The 22,179-nt window shown below is 41.6% G+C and overlaps 1 protein-coding gene across 1 annotated transcript in view; it reads left to right on the top strand.

The window, feature by feature from the left end:
- LOC148508283 (putative cation-transporting ATPase 13A4) overlaps positions 1-22,179 on the top strand; it is a 165,418-nt gene that overhangs the window by 92,456 nt on the left and 50,783 nt on the right. The window contains exons 13-17 of the mRNA XM_088444740.1: positions 1,149-1,318; positions 3,805-3,930; positions 8,788-8,867; positions 9,121-9,163; positions 17,597-17,706. Coding sequence (XP_088300866.1) covers positions 1,149-1,318; positions 3,805-3,930; positions 8,788-8,867; positions 9,121-9,163; positions 17,597-17,706 — 529 coding nt within the window. The remainder of the gene's footprint in view (positions 1-1,148; positions 1,319-3,804; positions 3,931-8,787; positions 8,868-9,120; positions 9,164-17,596; positions 17,707-22,179) is intronic.

The raw sequence follows: 22,179 nt of genomic DNA, 5'->3' as shown, positions 1-22,179 counted from the left end.
CTGAATTTCATTTGTGGAATATGCTGCAAATATTTAATGATAAATTGGCCCCTATGAACTGTAGTTTTGGACTAGTGGGAGTTAGAATTAGATTCATGTTCTGAATCTGAACAATTGTATAACAGTACAAGTTATTTTAATGAGGACTCATGAGAAAAAGTATTACATCACTTGGACAATCAATACATTCAGCAATTATACAAAGCTAAGGACATTGTCAATTTGTTTATTTTAAGTTATATCAATTTAATTATAAAAAGAGTAAATTGTTACATAGTGTTTTCTCTTTTTCCTTTGATATTTCCCAATATGTTTCATTGAGCAGTAAATAACTGTCTTACAATGGGGGATGGTAGTCATCACTTGGTCCAGAGCATTGCACTATTTTATGGGCAGTTACATTTTGGACACAGGTATCTATTAATACAAATAATGCTAATTGTTTATCCAGTAAATACATTACATTGGTTATTTGCAGTATTTTCCTGTCAGCCTATAAGTGTAATGCTATGAATAAGAGAGTCTCACTGAATAGTAAAGTTACAGGAAATCCCCAAAATTCTGTTCATTACAAATTTCAGGGCAAAAGTTGTGATTTATGGTGAAATTAGTGCAGATACGGAAATGGAAATAAAAGTAAAAGAACTTCAGCATCTGCCCTGATTTCACAGTCTATACTATTTAAAGTAACAACAAATACTACAAAACAGGCCCGCATAGTACAAATAATAAATATCCCTGAAAAAAATCCCCATTAAAAATGTCTCACCTGAAAATTTTCGCTGATCACTGCTAAATGATTAATCCTAAAAATCACTGGCAGTCAATCGGCAAGTGGACAGTATGGATAAATGGTTGCAGCTTTGACCATTTTTCCTATATCTATTGAATAGTGAGTTTGGAATAATTAATTTGTATACGTGTATGGTACAGTTGCTGTGAAAATACCAGAGGATGACATTCAACAATCATTATAAATTATTTTCCTAAACCAAACCTTAGATTTCACCGAATGTGCCCACTGTTACATACCTTTCCATACTGTTATTACCAGTTCCAATGTGCTTTTACTAAAAGTAAAAATCTCTTCATACAAATGAATAGAGTCACTACTTGTACACACCATAATGTATCTCTTCTTGTTATAGGTGACAACCTTCAAACAGCTGTGACAGTTGGGAAAAATTCAGGGATGATTCCTGATAACAGTAACATTATTATGTTGGAGGCCTGTGAACCTGAGAATGATTTACCTGCATCACTTACTTGGAAATGCATGACGGAAAACCAAAATAATGGAAAACTTTCAAAGCCAAAAGTATATTTTGTACTTTTCCTCAAATAACATATGAAAGCAGCAGTCAGTATAATTCAATGGAGTGAAAGACTTTATTAAATTTATGCTTTACTACTGTTATGTTATACAATTTTTATTACCAAATTCCAAATTTTTTGCAAATTGCATTGCCTTGAATTTAATGCTATACTGTAGTAAGCACAGTGAGAGCAATAGGGGGAATCCCCTGTAAGAACTGATCCTGGACAAATCATTTATGAAAAAGCTGCGACTGGTAGGACGATTCCTGGGTTTTATAAGACATGGGGGGGATGTATCAAATCTCAGAGAGAGATAAAGGGAAGTTGTGCCTAGCAACCAATCGGCTTCTGTCAGGTTTTTGTATGGTGGTGTTGTGCGCTCCTGGGGATTTAAATAAGGGGGTAGAAGTTCCCTGTTGCAGCTAGAGACACAGGTGACAGTTCCCTTTGTCACTGGAAATTAGAGACATGTAGTAATGGTTATTGTGTCTAAACAACAGCGCAGCAGGGAGTTATTGACTCAGTGTGCAGTGGATGTATAGTAAATTTTTTTTTAATATAAACATAGTATGACAAAATAAAATCTAAAATACATCACATATTAAAAAAATACATCTATTGCAGTACCCATATATATAACTGATAGGTGTAAATGGGTACTTCAGTCTCCGGTGTGCAAAGAGTGAATACTGGATGAATCACAGATATAATATGCACATCAACAGCTCGTCAGCTGGAGAGATAGTGTTTGTAGCAAAAAAGAGTTCTGGATCTTTGTTTGGCAACTACTGTTGATGAATACAAAGTATCAGATGGATATAGGTGGATAGCGTCTCTCCTACCTTGTCTCCCAAAAAAATCTTCGGCTGTTCTGGGTGTATGTGCTGTGAATGCCGCCCGATCTTCTAACTTCTCCTCCTGTCCTCCGCCAGCGTCTTGAGATGTGCTGTCTTGCGTGTCCAACGCGTTTCACCCGCTTGTGCTTGTGTGGGCTTCGTCAGGGCTGTGAGGATCAGCGTGCACGCTCACCGCTGGCAACACCCGCCAAGCAAGACAGCACATCTCAGGACGCTGGCGGAGGACAGGAGGAGAAGTTAGAAGATCGGGCGGCATTCACAGCATCACAGCCACACGGAAGTGTGGTGAGTATACACCCAGAACAGCCGAAGATTTTTTTGGGAGACAAGATAGGAGAGACGCTATCCACCTATATCCATCTGATACTTTGTATTCAGCAACAGTAGTTGCCAAACAAAGATCCAGAACTCTTTTTTTGCTACAAACACTATCTCCCCAGCTGACGAGCTGTTGATGTGCATATTATATCTGTGATTCATCCAGTATTCACTCTTTGCACACCGGAGACTGAAGTACCCATTTACACATATCAGTTATATATATGGGTACTGCAATAGATGTATTTTAATATGTGATGTATTTTATATTTTATTTTGTCATACTGTGTTTAGATTAAAAACATTTTTACTATACATCCACTGCACACTGAGTCAATAACTCCCTGCTGCGCTGTTGTTTAGGCTTCTAACTGTCAGCCTTTATTTACGAGGCGGTGGCTTATGTAAGATGTCACTTCCAGGCAGGTTGGAGTTGCATATTTAAAACGGCACTCACAGTCAGTGTAAAGCCCAGAGTGACTGTACACTGACTGCGAGTGCTGTTTTAAACTTTAATCTTCAACCCGCCGGGAAGCGGCAGCTTACAAAAGCTACCACTTCGTAAAAGAAGTCTGAAATCTCTTAGACTGTGCTAGATATATCATAGCTACAGTACTGTAGAAGCTGATTGGCTGTTATGGGCAACTTCACTTTATCTCTCTCTGAGATTTGATATATCTTCCCCTAAAACATCTTGGCCAAATGCATTGTAGAGCACTGTAGATTTCCAACCCAGGAAATATGAATGTGTATGTTTTATATTTAGTGGCATTATAGCTACTAATTGTCTTGATGTTGACAGTGGCGTCATGAGGGGGGTACGGGCCACCCCCAAGTGTCACTCTCGGAGGGGGTGACACTAAAATGCCGGCTCCTCTGCAGTGACGGCAGCTGGGTGCTGCAGTGTGACATTCTCCTGCAGCACCCTGCTCCTGTCATAGAAGAGGAGCCGACAGCCCAGACTCTGGGGGCAGCCCAGCATCTCCAGCAATGCTGGGCTGCCCCCGTAGTGAAGTCATCAGTATCCCCCACGAGCCACCCCCTATTTTAGGCCATGCTCCTTTTCGTACGTGGACAAGCCTACAGCGAGCAGGGATAATCAGAGTGCGCACCGGGTTTAGAAGTGGAGCGATTGCCCATAGCAACCAATCAGATTCTACTTAAAATTTAACTAGTACCTTCTAGAAGATAATAACTAGAATCTGACTGGTTCTTATGGGGAACATCTACACTTCTAAAAACTCTCACTTTAGTAAATATACCCCCAAGTGCCTTAATTTGTCTTAATAACAGGAATACATATTCTTTTCAGGATTCACATATTGCTGTTGGTGATGGATGGATAAATAACTCCACTATTTTGGGGAACTTTCACTTTGTATTGACTGGAAATTCCTACCAGATTATAACTCAACACTTTTACAATGTGCTACCTAAAGTAAGTATAGAACCATAACTTTGATTGACGGTATACGCTGTTGATACATTGCTAAATCACATTTATTTGAGACCACAATCTTTTATTAGAAGGTATGTTTTGTTTTATACATGTGGCTTTAAATATGCCACCTTCGGCATCTAATGGAGCAAATATATCAAAGTCATAAACACCTTTAAATATAACCCCTCAGGAAACATAGGGCCTGATTCAGAGCCGGAAGCAATTACCGCTCGCTCGTCCAGAAAATAGGGGTGGCTATTCAAATGAACCGTTCGCTCTTTGCGGTCTGTTCACGCCTCTAGGTCTGAACGAGTGAACAAAACTTGCGGTCGTTTTTTTGAAAAATACGCCCCCTGGCCGCTCGCATCCTACGTCATGTCCGCTATTTATTAGATTAATCGAGTACATCGACCAGCGTATGAACTGCTCGCAATTCTTGTGGCTGGTTTTTGCTACCACAATCTTGCGAGCAGTTCTGGCTATAAAATAAGCCAGTGACGTGGTCAATGACGCTGCTGTTTTAATTATGCACACCCTTAAAACGCCTGTTTTGACCTTTCAGCACGCCTGCGTTCGGATCTCCACTCCCCGTTTTCAAGCACCTTCCCCTGTTACCACCCACATATGCCTCATTCTGTCACTCAAAGTAGCAGGCATTCGCTATATAGCGAACAAACGATTTTCGGCCGCACTGACTGGTTCGCGCATGCGTATTATAAACCGTACGCATGCGCAGAAGTGCGAACATCGCTCGGAACGAGCGTACTGCCGCTTACGAGCTGCTATGAATCTGGCCCATAGTGTGTGACACCTGCAACCTTTTTGCCTGCCCTCTCTCATACTTTTGGACCTACCTGGATCTGACCACACCCCCTGATGATGTCATATGCTGCCCCCACTGAAATCATACACATGCCTTACCATTGGCTGCTGTATTGTAATTGTAAGGATTATCACACATTAATTAGATTGTCAGCAGAGCTCTTGGAGAAGATACATGGATTATGGAAAAACAACCTGTATTAAATGGTGAGCTCTGCAAGACGATTTACTAGCAGCATCACAGAAAGTAGGTAAAGGCCTATAGCAAGAATATTTTATACATTCCTCCCTTAATATTTACATCAGACAAGGACAGATGTGCGTATACATCGGCAACATCGAAGCACATCGGCCCGTCACACACAATTACAGCAGCTCTGACCCGGCGCAGAAATTGCAAGTCTCGTCACACGCAGAAGGCTCTGAAACTGTGTATGCAATTTCAGTGGCTAATTTATGCACGCCCATGCTATGGCGTTCAAACGGACAGGCACGCCTGCGTTTCTGCAGCCACTCCCCAGTCACCACCCGCAAACTCTCACAGCCTGTCACTCACTCTGCGATAGATTTCTCTCTGCATGCATAATCGCACAATCACAATGGCTAAAAATCGCTTGATCTGCGTACGTAGTTGCAATTGCGATCCATGCTGAATCAGGCCCAAAGTCTGTTAACATTAGGCAAATACCTTATACGCTTCATATAATTCAAAAGATTATATATATGTATATACTGTATCTGAGAAATACAAAGTGGTTATTATTTTTAGGACATAATAATAAGAGATACAGATGTGACCTGAGACATCTTTGCTGCAGTTGCGCTAAAAAGGCCCCTCTCGGTGCGCCAGTTCCTGTGAGACTCTGATAGCGCCAGTCACCATTTTTTGCATCTTTTTTCACCGAAAATGTGCCTAAGTCGAAATGTGACTAGAACGGACCAGCAGACTGTGCTGATTAATATGATATGTGACAGTTGCACACAGATACTGTATACAATGGAGTCCCTGAATCTGTATACGAAGTGCTACAATGTAGCGGCTGCAGCATTTTTGATTCCAAGTTCCGTTGTGGTTCATATACAGACTCAGGAGCACACGGGCTCAGGTGCGTCCTAGTCACATCGCATTTTGACTTAGGCGCATTTTCAGCAAAAGAAAACGCCCAGTAGCACGTGGCGGCTCACTCACGCCAGGAAAGATGCGCTGCGTGGCATATTGAGGATAGATGTATGAGGACATATCTGTATAGTATTACACTCTATAGTGGCACAGGACATAAATTATTATAGTATCAGCAGGGCCTCTTTTATAGATGAGTCATCCCTTAGCAAATACTGTATCTCAGTAGTGGGCCCACATGATTTCAGTAATATATAGTAGTAACTGCAATTGTACCCTAAAACAGTCCTGGGTGTTACAAATTAGTGATAAGGGTGCTCAGGACATCTTTTAGCAGTATTGAGAACCATAAAACAGTATCAAGTTGTACAAGACAACAAATTTGTCAAAGTAGAGCTTTGGTACTTAGGTATTTATAGGATACAAAACAATAGAGAGCAGTGGTGGCTCCTACCTTTTTTAGGTGAGAGAAGCTGCCTGGCTACATTCCAGTCAGCGGTCCAGACAGTTGCCGCGCCTGCCAGACCCACTGCAATTGCACAAAAAAGATAACAGAGTGGTCGGGCAGCCCAGAGAAGCCTTGCAAGGCTGGCAGAAAGGCAGGGGAGTTCCCATTATAATCACTTTCTGCTATAGCACTGTGGATTGGCAATCCCAGGGAGAGAAACCCCTTCCCCTGGGACTGCCTGAACAGCATGTGATTAGCAAATAGCGCTTCCTTAGGGAAGCCACTGTTAGTGAAGCCAGTGCACAGACTCCAACTGGCTCACCGAAGGTGGTGGAATTTACTGGAGGACTGCAGGTAAAATTAGCCTCTGAATAGAGAGTTATTGAAATATACAAACAGCTAAAAATAAATATGTCAATAATGACTCCGTAGAAATAGGCAGAGGAGTAGCGTGGAACCATGGCGCCTGGAGAAAGTGCATGTCATAGTGCCCCCTCCTCCCTGTACTGAACTGTGCCATTAAGATATGGCCAGCCTGCAGGGGGGATACTGAAGTGAAGAGCAAACAGTGGCAGTATCACGCTGGGCTTTAAGGTCTGATTGGTAGAATAGAATGCTCACATTAACAGGTAGCTCCTTGCCACTGCTTTATTTATGTATAGCACCTATGATTTTACTTTTATCTCCTTTGAATCCTTGTTATTAGTCAATAGAGGAGATTGTATTATATATTGTGATCATTTAACTTAAATTGACAGAATACATGTGCTAGAGTGAAATTCCACAGGGTGCACATTTATTACTGTAATTACTGCCTCAAGCAGCTATCACTGGAGTGGTAACACCTATGGGTAGCTCCCTTCTCAGCTATGCTCCTACTTCTCAAATATACATAGCACTTATATTAATGTGAATACTACTAATCATGTTCTGTCTACCACCATTATTAGTATTTCAGGTTGCCTAATATTTTTTAAAAGACCTTTCAAATAACACTGTGTGGTCATGCCTGGGAACACCTCCATTACTTTAAATAGCAAAGCATTGACTTTTTTTTAAACTCATACCTTATAATTGAAGTTTAGTATTTAACCTCAGATGTGTCACTTTTAAGTCCATTGAAACAGCATGAGGAGAGAAGGAGGGAGGGGATCAAAGAGGAGAGGGGATAGGAAAGTGCCATCAGAGAGGGAATGTGACAGAAGCCAATAAGAAAGGAGATGGAAAGGGCAAAGCCAATCAGAGAGGGGCAGTGACAAGCCAATAAGAAAAGGAGAGGAGAGGGAAGGTGACAGAAGCTAATAAAGCAGGAGAGGGGAGGGACAAAGTCAATCAGAGAGGGGTGGTGACAGGAGCCAATAAGAAAGGAGAGGAGGGGGTGGTGACAGAAACCAATAAAAAAAAGGAGAGGAGAGTGGTGGTGACAGAAAGCAATAAGAAAGGAGAGGGGAGGGACAAAGAGTCGATCAGAGAAGGGTGGTGACAGAAGCCAGTAAGAAAAGAGAGGAGGGGGTGGTGACAGAAGCCAATAAGAAAGGAGAGGGGAAGGGTTAAGAGTTGATCAGAGAGTGACGGTGACAGAAGCCAAAAAGAAAGGAGTGGACAGGAGCAAAGAGCCGATCACAGGGTAGAGGGGAGGGAATTAAATAAGTGAATGTAATCAATCTGACAGGTAAGGGGAGGTGACAGAAGATGATCACAGAGGAGGGAGGGCTGGAGGGCCGGCAATCTGGGCAGCTTGAGGAGCATGAAATGTAGAAATGGATCTCAGATCAGAGCTTATTTAGGATATAGAGAAAACAAACTGAGATAAAACAGAAGGCCGTCATACTGCGCAGCGCCCCGTGAATTTGGGAACCCTGAATGGCACCCTCTGTCCATTTTGGAACCTGGAGCTCATGCTCCACTGGAACCACCCTCGCTGCACCCCTGGAAATAGGTCACATTGTACCACAACCCATATTGTTGAAGACATTGATATAAACAGTTACCCCCAAACTGAGACTTGGGGGAAATGTACCAAAGCTTATAAAAAGGAAATTTGGAGAAGTTTCCCATAGCAACCAATCAGCTTCTAGCTATCATTTTATAGAATGTACTTGATAAATGATAGCTAGAAGCTGATTGGTTGTACAACTTCCCCTCTAGTACTCTAGTACTGACATATCTCCCCCTGGTGCCTCAGGACAGCCTACTGTGAAAGGAGTTGTATGGAGTGCAGTATTCATCAGCTAATTGAAATAAACATAATTACTGTAAATCAGCCCAGGTTGGTACATTGCTGTTATTTGCATTAAAAATATAATGAGTTACCTAGTTCTTGTTAGAAATCAAAAGTATTGCTACAGTAACGTGCTTCATAATAAACTGAATGATATGTGCAATGCATACAGTATGTTAGAAGAAATGTATTGTAACATAAGATGTTTTTCTCATCGTTTTTGACACTTTTCCTGTCTTGAAGTTACTGTTAAATGGGACCATTTTTGCCAGGATGACTCCGAGGCAAAAATCTAATCTTATTGAAGAACTTCAAAAGTTAGAGTAAGTATTAATATAAAAGTTGCAACTAAGCATTCTAGTTATTTTTTATACATCTACACGTTACTGACTATTGTAATTGATTCACTTTCCTATTATTCAACAGATGAAAGTCTATTCACTAACATTTTCTATAAAAAAAATAACCCTTATGCAATAGCTACTATATTACTAAAAGATACTGTAAGTAAACAAGTAAAATGTCTCTAAATACAATTTGCACAAGCTTCTAATTAAGTTCAATTCATTGCTTCAGATACTTTGTTGGGATGTGTGGAGATGGAGCCAATGACTGTGGGGTAAGCAAATGTTATAGATAAGATAACACACATTAATTTGTTATGTTTTCATGACACTAATTGTTGAAATTGTGTTTATTGTGCAGTCATAATCTAGATACATTTTAAAATGAAAATAATGGCCTAAGGGCCTGATTCAGTCGATGGCCGGGCAGAGTGCACGAGTGGCATGCGCACTGCGCGTGCGTGAGCCCTGTAGCGAGTGAACTTTCACTCACTGCGGGACTCACTACAAGACGGGGCGGCTGTCGATTGTGATTGATAGCTCATCCCATTTTGTAGGCGTGCAGTGAGGGTGGCTGGACAAACAGGCATTCCAGAAGGAACGCCTGCCATTTGTAGGCGGCCCTACTGACATCACCAGTGATGTCAGTAGTGAGCTTCCTGCTCTAATAGAGCAGGAAGTTCACTGGAGCTTGTGGTGGACGAGACCCTACCACAAGGGTCTCGTCGCAAGCCTGATGGTCGCGATAATCGCGACCATCGCCAGGCCGCCTGCTAAAGCTGTGGGTGATCACCCACAGCTTAGCGAGCGGCCTGGAGACAGGGCGCGGTAAAAAATAAAAACGCCCTGATTCAGAGCGAGCGCTCACAAAGAGCGTCCGGCTCTGAATCAGGGCCTAAATTTGAAAATGTATCTATCTTTGGAAATCAAAAGTACCTACTGTACATAGTCAATTTATATAGATCTCTGTTTCTCTAATGACATATCATCCCTGTTGACTCATGTTAAAACAAAGTAATAGAACAACAAAAAGTAATCCCCCAGCACTCAGAATTAAACCAGCAATAAGATTTGAAAAACTACATGGTGGTAGATAATTCAGAGATCTCAGTTGCATATATATATCGCATGGACGATAACGATATCTTTCACCATCCATGCATGCAGGCCAACTTGGACGATATCATCAACTTTGCCTGTTCAGAGATGTGGCAGGATGACTTCACTGAAAAATATCTTTCAAGTCATTGGTGGTACAGATCGTACCGTGTGTATGCAGGTGAGATTTATCAAATATTGGAGAGAGATAACTTGGAAAGAGATGAAGTACCAACCAATCAGCTTCTAACTGTCATTTTACAGGCTGTGAAGAGCTTTGCACAGAAATGCATAGTGCTCGGTACTAATAATATCCAGCTGTATAAGTTAGAGAAACATACAGCATGTCACAACTGCCGGATGGTTATGGATGCTACCCGTATTAGGGAGTTGGCTAAACCTAAGCCTGAGGCGTGGAGTCTAATGTGCTGGCGATATTCACCAGGGACACTCACAAGAAGGTATGGGCTTGGCTGCGACCGACACACAGGTCGCGGCCCTCAGGATAGGTTTCCTTATACAGGTGCTGGTAAACTCTGGATGAAGCAGAGAAGACGTATAGCTTAGTCGACAGGCCGGGTCAGAACCAAACGGACTTAGACGGTACCAGGGAGCAGGCGTAAACAGGTCACAGGGAATATCCGAAGTCAAACCAGATATCAGATGCAGTACCAGGGGTCAGGCGAAATCATGGTCACAAACGAAGCTAAGGTCAGGAATAGTTAACGGAGTATCACAGGAACGCTGGAGTCTGGTAAATGAACCTGATAGCAGTGGTGGTTTTCTGCACAAAGGAGCCACAGGTTAGAACTGAACTCTAGGAAGCAACACTTTGCTCTGGCACCAGTGGGAGTTCTTACAGGGAATATGACTCTGCTGCAAGTCCATGATAGGCTGCTGAGGTCAGCTGAGGCAGGAGCACTCTCACTGGAAGAATGCTATCAGCTGACATAGTGCATGATGGTGATGTCACTGCATGGTTCCCGAACAAGGTCAGGCAGAAATCCTGACCTGCAGCAAATAGCAAGGTAAGTCACACAATTTGTGCAGAGTGTGACACAGCAGCTGTCCTTTTAAGAGAGATGTGGGCTCTCTATATGTAAATGTACAGAAAAAAAAGGAAAAAAGGGAACCTCTCAGTGGTTCTAAATTAATACACTAAAGCCGCAATCACCAACCCGCAGCCGCAATAAGGGTAGCTCACCTTACTGCGACGGCGGTAGCACGCAGGGTAGCTCACCTTACGGCTCTAACCTCACAGTTTGGTAAGAGAAGCGCTGACCGGGCACTATTTGGTAAGAGTGTATTAATACAGTAAATGCATTGTTGTTTTTCTATGACAAATTTGGTCATTAGCCAGATTTTAGCTTTCAAAAATAAAATGTGGCTCTTCAAGACGTCTCATTTTTCTCAAGCAGCTCCCACCCGAATTAAGGTTGGAGACCACAGCACGGAAGGGTGGTGTATTAAAAATAAATGACAATTTATTACACGATAACTAATACTCATGAAATAAAAACAGAGACAAAGTGCTGTGAATAAAAAACACAAATCTCAAAGCGGGCACATATCTTACAATTAGTGAATTTTGTTCCGCATTCAAAGCACCATGCAGTAGATGGAAAATGCAATCTGACACACAGCCTTATAGAAGATTACAGAAAAGAAACATTTGTTGCAGATATTGAATAATGAACATTTAGTATCAGCTGAAATCTAAGATCAATATTGATTTATTCATTATGTAAGTTAGTATCAGATTTCTTAAGGAGCAGTTTTGTTTCTGCCAGAATGCAGTAAAGTTTCCCGACTTATTGTATTTTCTCACTGGACAAACATTGAAACATTTAAAATATTGGGTTCAGTGCACTGTACCCTTATTAAAATAAATGTATTAGGTCTCACCGCTGTTGTAAACTCCAAGAAGAGTCCACGAGTGTTGCTCTCACTACCTCCTCTGCGAAGTTCCAGGCTCAGAGTGGCATGGGGGGTGGGGGTGGGAGGTTTTTGTGAGACTTCTCAGCGAGGGTCCACACTCCTATTAGGTGATGAAAGGAGTGACTTACTTCGGTGTGTGGCTTAGTATGTCCGGCACATGTACTGGTGGATATACGAAACCTAATCAGCATCGCCTGAGGGATCTTTGTAGCGGCTGGTTGAATATAGGGTTCACTTAAATATAACACACTGGGCCGTTTTGAAGTGCAGTTGTGGCAGCACTGTGGGAAAACACACTGTTTTCGGCGGACACAGAGCGGGATTTTCTGTTTCCAATGTATCCACTGAGGAATATAGGACAGGGTACCTCTGTCAGTGGTAGTCATGAGACCGGTGCATTGACGCGTTTCTCTGCCTTTTGAACTGGCAGTTTCTTCAGAAGGATCGGATATTCACAGCACTTTGTTTCTGTGTGATTTAATTTAATGAGCATTAGTTATCATGTAATAAATTTACATTTATTTTTAATACACCACCCTTTAGTGTATTAATATAGAACCGCTGAGCGCTTCCCATTTTACAGCCTGTGTTTGAAAAAAATGACAGTTAGGAGCTGATTAGTTGGTACTTTAGCTTCTCTACTTTCTCTCTCTCCATTATTTGATAAATCTCCCTCTATGCCATTTACATGGGATATGTAAAAAAAATATACGATCCAATTACTGTTCTGTGGATATATTTGAAATATTTTATTTACCTAAGTGTGATGATATGTGTAACATTACAATACAATCTAATAAAGTATTACCTACTGTAATTATTTTTCTGTTCTGCATCTGAAACATTTTCCATATTACATTATCTGATAGCTAAATGACATTGAACTTAATGGAGTCAGACAAGCCTTCCCCACTTAACTAATTACATGCAGACTACTAATGATTGGCTGAGCTGCCAAAAGTCTTATCTATCTCCATTATGCTCAAACCAAGTTTCAAATAGCTTTAAGTGGAAGGTGAGAATGATGACTGTCACATCTGTATTCAGGACAACGGTATATACTATACTGATCATTCTATATTGTTTTTTTTTTACAAATCCATGTGAATATTTTTATGAAAGGTTATTCATTCTTTGTATAAATTCAATATTCAAAGAAGATCACACATTTTAGTTTATTGGATTATATTTGCACAGTGCTGTAACTAGGGGTGTGCAAGCGGTGCCACCACACAGGGTGCAGAGCCTTGTGGGGGGCACCGCTGCTCACCCACGGCCCCTACATCCCTACATCTGGCTAGTAGTGTGCCTGGAACAGCACCCTGCGGTCAGATTTCCTGCTTCGGTGCCACTGTAGCATCCTCTGGACGCTCTAGGCAGACACCCTACAGCTCTAACAGCTGCCCCAGAGCATCCTGAGGATGCTCCGCTCAGAGCTGTAATTACTGGGACTGCCAGCCCCAGCACCTCCACATGACATCATACTTTTGGGAATGCATGGCCAGCACAGGGCACAGAAAAGTCCTGTTATGGCCCTGTATTTGGAGCTGGCTATAATATAAGCAAATTGCAAGACATACTGTAGCATTTTTGTGGAGAAATATATATGCGTTAACACACATCAGACACTGACTATTGAAGCTCTGAAATTCTCCCTGGGATGTTGAATATCTTATTCCCATATTTATCCTTGTTTCTCCATTTGTAACTGGTGGTATAGATTGGGCACCAAACCAGAATCTCGCATTGGGCCCCATGGAGCCTTATATTGGCTCTGCTGCAGGGATGGATATGACACAAAGGTTTTATTATTAGGCTGCCTTTCATTGATTAGTCTGGGTTAATAATGTTTGGGAAGCAGCATTATAGTCTCTGTAGTACTAGAGTGAGGCTCATTGCACCATAGAGATAAGTACCTAAACCTACACCAAACTACATCTCCCAGCAGCATGTGGGGAACTGTCCTCCTCCTCTGATGGTGCTGCAGGGTTGGCCCTACCATTATGAAGGGTACATGACTGCTTAGAGTGCCACACTGAGGAGGGTGTTCTTGAACTGCAGCCATTGAGAGAGAAAGCGGTGGCATTTGGAATTTGGCACTGGCCGTGAGCCATTGCAGTTTGTGGATCAGCAGCCAATCATTCCTGATTGGCCGAGGTCAAATTTTAAATGTCATTGCTCTGCCCATTCACGGCACCACTCTGTCACGCAGCCTGGTTCCCTGACCCCTGTACTCTCTATCTCCACACCCTTCCACACAGCCCCCAACCTAGCGCCTTCTTGTACTCTGCCCCCCTGTCACGCTGCCCAGTGCCCCGGCCCATGTTCTCTCCATCTCCACACCCTGTCACAAAGCCCCCAGCCTGGGGCCTCCCTGTACTCTTCCCCCTGTCACGCAGCCCAATGCAGCACCCATGTGGTATTGCCTGGTACCCGCTGTGGTCTTTCCCAGCCCCAGTGATGGTGGATACCAAGCTGCCCTCTGGGCACCTGGAGATTGGCGTTGTGTTTGGAACCCACTGTGGAGAAGGACCAGGACATAGATAAGGTGAGCACTGGGGTTATAGTAGAGATGTGCAATTCAGTTCTCCAGAAATCTTATTTTGTTAATCTGGACGGATCCGAGCCATGGTTCTAATATCCCAAAGAGATCTGGATAAATCCGAGTCATGGTACTGATTTTCCAGCGATTCGGAATTCTTTACTGTGCATTATAAATGCCTGAATTTTTAGTACTGTGCATCTGTTTGATTACACTTTTTTGTTTCCTGGTCACACTGCTCAGCCATTCACAAGAAACCTTTGGTTTGTGATCAGTGAGTGGCGAAAGCTGTTTTCAATCCATTCAATTTATTGTTATTAGCTCTCAGATAAAGTTGATATGGAAAATGTGTCAGTGTCCAGAAAACATACTATAATAGATAGTATACTAATTTGCTACATGCTTGTGTACAGATGAGTCTGGAGCTAAATTGCATCCTATGCATAACATAACACTCTTGTATATGACATAAGACTTTAAAAATAGGATAATCCTTTCCAAGGCACTATCTACCTACAGTATAAGAACTTTGGTTTCTATAACATGTACAAAAAAATACTTTTGTATCCATAAATAAATAAATAAATAAAATAAACAGTCCTCCTCTTCAACAACACCTCAATCCTCCATTTATCAGCAGTGAATAACAGAGCATTTGGATGGCTCTTTCACTCAGTTAATGATTATCAATAGTTGGATATCACATATGAAATAGACATATTAGTTATCTTTTGTCCTCCCCATGTGTGATGTTTACCATGAATTGAACCAGTAGATGAGTATTAGTGCTGTGCAAATATTTACATCCCCCCATTGATACCATCGTCCAATAGGATCTTTATCAAGGCAATCTTTAACATGTTTTGACCGATAGTGTCTTTATCAAGGTGATAATATGAATAAAGGTAGTGCAGTTATTAACAAACATGGACCCTTAAAACATACAAAACCCCTCCTAATCTAAGTATCAATTCATCCTTATGTAAATGAAAAAAATAAAATTATGAAAAAACATCATCAGAAACATACATCACAGAAGTGATGAAACTACTATCCAGAATCTTTTGCAAGCATTGTATTATTACCTTGGCCACTCCTCTTTTTCTTGCTCATACAACCTTAATACTACAAATTGTCATAATCGGGCACTATCCACATTTCCCAGCTTACATTCCAATTATTGCTTAAGAACATCTGTCTTTGAAAACCCATAGTTAAAAATTGTTATAAGTTGGAACTGATTAACATGCACTATGCATTAAATTGTTTATATATATATATATATATATATATATATACTTGGAGCTTTTCTATAGATTATACATGGTTTCTCAGGGATGGATGACCTCAGGATGGGAGCTTTGTGCAAAATGGACTGATGTCTTTATGTTATTTGCTCAACTTTTTATGTTCAACATTGAACCCTGTGAGAAAAGCCCATTCAAAATGTGATCCCCTACTCTACCTCCTTTGGTTTAAGTAGGAATTTTCTATCTATGCATGTGATTTTTTTTTTTACATTTCCAATTGGTCATTGGTGCATCTACTACTTAGAAATGTATAAAATACAGGTGTAATGCTACAATTAATTTTTATCCGCCTCATCTGTGCACCTGGTGTCCCATTCATTCATGGCATATGGTGACAACTATCATATCAATAAAGGTTCCAGAGTTTGTTGGTTTAGTATAATTCTTCATTTGAAAAGAATTATTCTCAATATAAATAGTAATGTCAAGAACATTTACTGATTTCTCTACAATTTTAAAGCTCAACTGAATGTTTTTTTGATTGAGAAAAATGAAAGTAATTCTTCTCTACTTCCCTCCAAATGAACAAAATATCATCTATAAAATGTGACCTGGACACTAGTTTGCCTCATTGGGGTTGTTATTCCATACCATGTTTCCCAACACCCCATAAAAATGTTTGCAAAACCCAGGGTGAACCGAGTGCCCATTGCTGTGCCAAATCTTTGTAGGTAAAATGTATCCTTAAATTTAAAATAATTATTGTCCAAGATAAAGTGTATCTCTTTCAGGATAAATTGTTTCATTTCTTCACTCAAAGTGCTTTTTTCCAGAAAGCTTTCTACTGCCACCAAGCCATCCTCATGTCTAATGATTGTATGAAGTGAACTGATGTCCGCCATTACTAATAAATCACCTTCCTGCCAGTTAATATTCTTCAACAAATTGAGGATGTTCCCTGTGTCTTTTTTTAAAGGGATCAGCAGGTGGGCCAACATCTATTCTCACAGGTCAGCAGGGGAAGTCATTCAAGGGTCAGGGGAGCTTGCATTGAGGACTGATTGGATGAGTTCAGCACATGCTCCTCTAACCTGTGGAATTGTGTAGGGGAACCCAATTGTCTCTGCTCAACCCCTGCCATTAGGACCCGTATAATTGGCAGCATTATTCCTATTGCCATATAGTGACAGCTTGTGACCCCTACTCCTCCAATGGATGCACAGTTCTTAAGCACTCCTCCCCTGCATTATTGATTATTTTTCTGTCTGGTTTCCAATCCCCCATTCATGTGTATGAAACCTCCAACCTTGAGAGGAGTAAAACCCCTCTAACAGTGCTCACCTCTAACGCAGATAAAGTATCCAGCAGCACTGCAGTCATCTAGGGATAGACATCGTATTTTGATGGTTTAACACCATCCATGTTTTTCATGTGATGGTTGTGTTTTCACATTCAATGGCAGTTTTATGGTGGGAGTCGACATCGAATGGTGTTGAATCGATGGCAATTTGATGCTAAAATACAACTGAATTCATGCATAATCATGTTTTTTTTGCGCAAATACGTGAATCACCACAACGTTTTTTTCAGCTAATTCTTTTGAAGTGATGGTTAGTTACATGCATATACTGTAACTAGAGTGCAAGGCTACTGCTTCTGGCAAATTCTGTTCACTCACTCTCATGGTTAATTTACAAAATAATTGAGGCTAATCTGAGTAGTATTTGGGGAAAAAAATAGAACAGTTGAAATTAATGATAAAATGGTATCATAATGGATTTTCAAGCTACGTACATACTGTGTGTATGCAATGATATGGATATAGACTGAATCATTTTGCTTATGCAAACTCATGATACTTTATTAATTTGTCTTTACAGGCACTTAAAATGGCTCATGCTGGAATTTCTTTGTCAGAGTTAGAAGCATCTGTTGCATCTCCTTTCACTTCAAAAATTCCTAATATTGAATGTGTTCCAATGCTCATCAAGTAAGTTGTCCTTTCCTTCTTCTGCTACAAGTATATCACACAAAAGGGGGGATTCCAACCATGCAGGAAATGCTATTCAATGAAATAGCATTTCCCTGTGCAGTAAATCAGGAATTAACGCACGTACACCCACTGATTGTGTGGAAACTGCTAAATTAATGGGTTTTTCCACACTGCAAACCCCTGATGGTGCCTTTTTCTCACAGGCCTTTCCTTGCAGCTCCTGAAGCTGTGAGGAAAAGTCCACCTAGGGGAAATAACACATGAAGTTAACCCTATAATTGAATTGCCGGCCGGAGGTATTTAGCCACGGGGTTTATTGGATTCCCCCCAAAAGGTTGGAAAACGGTTTGAGATTTTATAAGAAAGGTACTGCCATGTCTAAAAGATACTTTGCTCATAATATATCATACAGCTAAGCGTGTATGACTGCAGATGTACTAAGCTCTGGAAAGTGATAAATTGGAGAGTGATAAACTACCAACCAATCAGCTCCTAATTGTAATTTTTCAAACACAGCCTGCAACATGACAGTTAGGAGCTGAGTGGCTGGTAGTTTATCACTCTCCAAATTATCACGTTCCAGAGCTTAGTTTATTTCCCCCTTTAAAGTATTGTGTAAATTGCCATCTAGAAACACTGTTCTATTGAAGTCTGGACAAAGGAAGCCTCATTTAAAGAAAAAAAAAACATTGTGCACTACAGTGGGTGCAAATTTAAAGTGTGAAGACATATTTAGATTTGGGAGGAGTGAGTCTTAGTTTAATTCTAAATAGTTTATCAACCTGTGGTTTTACAGGGGGTTATAAATAGTGTAATGCATTGAAATAAGTTGATGCTTTAAATCTCATTACAAAACTGGGCAAAATAAATAAATACAACACTAAGGGGGGAATTAAATTAGGCCCGATTATTTTTCGAGTACGAAAACTGGACTGGACTCGCATTTTTTAACTTCAGACAATTCAATTAGAGGCGATTATTTGCTCCCGAAAAATGATCTGTTTTCAGGGAAAAACACACAGAAACCGTAATAAGGGCCTAATTAGAGTGCACTGCTGAACGCAGATTCCAGATGATCAGGAATCTGCGCAGACGCCAGATCTGTTCTGCGCATGTGCAGAACAAGTCTGCGAGCCCGCACGTAAACTAGCAGTAGCACCCGCGCACGCAGGGGGGGTTTCCGAGTACCTAAAAAAAAAACCTGTCCGCCACTCTATTGACGGGCAGCTGACCAACAGCAGCCGACTTTGTACACTGGCTGGGACTGGGCTGGGCTGCCTGATTGACGGGGGAGCTGCACACCCGCGCACGCAGGGGGGGATTCCGAGTACCTACAAACCCCCCCTGGCCGCCACTCTATTGACGAGCAGCTGTCCAAAAGCAGCCGAATTTTGTACACTGGCTGGGACTGGGCTGGGCTGGCTGATTGACGGGGGAGCTGCAGCTGTGCAGAGCGCAGCTCCTCCCAGGCTGTTCCGAGGATGGTGCTTCGTGAGAGGCTGCCGCCCAGTGACTCGCTGATTGTATCCATGGCGCTTTTCCCCCCAGCCCCACAGGTGTGTGAATTACATGTGGGGATGCGCGACAAAGGTAAGGAGGTGCCGGCGGGGATGTGTATGTGGTGTCTTGCCAGCGCAGGGTGGTTGCCGGGTGAGGGGACGGGGTTGTTGGCGGGGGAGGTGGGAATCTTTAATAAATGATGCTGTATTTGCCTACATTCACATTCACTTTTTAAGTGAAAGAGGTGTGTTAGTCTTTGTCAGTTTGTGTGTCAGAATGTGTGTGTGACAGTGTGTAGTCTTTGTCAGTTTGTGTGTGTCAGTATGTAGTCTGTTTCTTTGTCAGTTTATGTGTGTCAGTATGTAGTCTGTCAGTGTGTGACATTGTGTAGTCTGTCAGTTTGCGTGTGTCAGTATACGTGTGTATGACATTGTGTAGTCTGTCAGTTTGTGTGTGTCAGTATGTAGTCTTTGTCAGTGTGTGTGTCAATGTAGTCTTTGTCTGTGTGTGTCAGTATGTAGTGTGTCAGTGTGTGTGTGTGTGTCTGCAATGCTGAACGGTCTATAAAAAAAAATATATATATCTGTGTTTGTATGTGTGTGTGTATATATATATATATATATATATATATATATATATATATATATATATATATATATATACATATATATAATGATGCTTGTGTACTTTATGGACTTATTGCCTTATTATAGAGAACTTTCGGTGAAAGTTGTCCCCTCGCGGGCTCGCCATATGGTTATATTCCCTCTCTGTGCTCACTTGGATGGTAGAGAATGACGCTGGACACTTAATAAGGTAATAAGTCTGTAAAGTACAGAAGTACTATAGCGATATACAGTATGTATGTATATATATATATATATATATATATCTATATCTAAATCAGTTTGGAAACCCCCCTTTCAAAATCCTGCATTTGCCACTGAGTAGACTGTCAGTGATTGACAGTCTGCTGCCGTTTGGGGGCAGGGAGGGGGTGATGACAGCCTCCATTACCCAAAACAGAGGCGTGACGCCAGTGGCAAACGCAGAATTTCCAGAGTGGGGTTTCCAAATGCTTAATATTAGAGCGAGTGTGGCCTATTAATGAAGAGGGCAGAATTAGTACTTAACCAGCTTTAATAAGCATCATACAAAGTGTATTGTATGTAATAATTCCAGCACATACAGGACCAGTGATCACAGTCAGCCATTAGATGCGGCAGTAGGACCATCCTGTCTGAGCTGAATATTTATTTTAGATGTGGGCACTATTCCAGACTATTGGAACAAGTCTGGGAGCCTGGAGGAGCAGCAGAAGAACCTAGCACTGCCCTGGACACATATGTATATATTGGGCTCTATAGCAGTACATCTCTAACAGTGCATGTTTTCTAGATCTCCTATTTGGTGCACAGGTTATTTATTACTGGCTGATACATGTTAAAAGTTTCACAGGTGGTGCTAATTATGCAGCACTAGTAACATTCTATTATATTACAATTTCTATTGTGGTCATGGTGTGGGCTGGGGAGGGGGGTTTCCAGGCAGACGGAAACCCCCCCTGCGTTTGCCTATGTGACGCAGCTGCGACAGCTGGCTACGTGACCCCTTGGGTCACCTTAGCTGGCTGATGGTCTGCAGAGTATCCGATGCTGCATTGGACAATGCAGCTCAGATACGTGATGCAGCAGGAGGAGTGATGCCTCCAGCTGTATTAGCATATCAGTGCAGACAGAATAGCTAAGCTGCTTGTAGCCCCTAAGTTCATGAACCTATGTGCTTTCACTGCCCGATCCGTGAAAACGGGATAATTATCTGAGATTTTTTTTTGGAGCCCGCTGAGGTCCCCCCAAAAAGATTTTCGATAAGTGCTGCAGGTGGCTGCGCTTCGGGGTTAATTAGATAGCCCTGGGGGGTCAATAAACTGAGGTACATTGCCACAGCTAGTTCAATTCCCCCCCCAAATTTCTCTAAAAATAAAGCTGCTCAGTAGTGAGCTACATGCAAAAATAGTTGGTATTTTTTGTGCATGCAAAGAAAACAAATTGCTTCTTATCTTGTTTTGTCCAGGTGTAGTTAGTGCACTTTGGGTATGAATGCAAATTAGACCTACAATGCGTTAACAGACTCAAATATTGATATTCAGCTGTATGCACAATTGTACCCATGACTGTGACCGGAGCACTGCTATCTGTATGCCCAGTTTGACTTTCATTGTCATTGCTCTTGCATCAGCCCTATTACTACTGTAGTTATAAATGATTTGTCTTAAAACAGGCATCTCCACATAGCCCGCATATAGATTAATACCTCCTTGCTAAACTTAGCCTATGTGGGAATGCTTCATTATCACCCAGTTACACTTCATCAGCTGCAAATGGAGATATGACTGAGTTGTGTAAGACTCATAACTATGATATTTGTCTCCCGACAATGCGCAGTGCAAAGATATGGAAGATACATCCACAAAACTTACTTGCATTCAACATTGCGGGTACCCTTGCAGCTGGAATTGTCCTTCTCTCTCTCTCTCTACAGTATATCTGTGTGTGTATATATATATACATATATATATATATATATATATATATTGTGATTTCGTGGGGTAATTAGCTCGGTAGATTAGGGTCAGTGATGCTGTGATCAGGTGCAGAATTAGAGTCCACACATTGCGTTCCTGTAAAAATAAATGAAAATGGTGCTTTACTTCTAGCATGGAAACCAATAAACAGAAATAGAAAATAATAAACAACCTAGCCCTCTCTTAGGGCTCTAGCTCACTTCTTGAACCCTCTCTATAGAAGCAGCTAATCTGCATGAAAGTCTCTCATAGTCTCTGAGATTGGTGGTCCTGGCCTGGTATAGCTTTCTTAGCTTGTTTGCTGCCGCCTCTCACAAGGACAGTGTCAGAGGTATATGGATCTCCCTGCCTCCTTGCAGGTATGATCCTGACCACCTGGTCTGCTT

The sequence above is a fragment of the Taudactylus pleione genome, unplaced genomic scaffold, assembly GCF_031769625.1.
Source record: "Taudactylus pleione unplaced genomic scaffold, aTauple2 ptg000372l, whole genome shotgun sequence".
Classification (NCBI taxonomy): domain Eukaryota; kingdom Metazoa; phylum Chordata; class Amphibia; order Anura; family Myobatrachidae; genus Taudactylus; species Taudactylus pleione.
The sequence above is the reverse complement of the archived record's forward strand: the minus strand, read 5'-3'. Positions and strand labels throughout refer to the sequence as shown.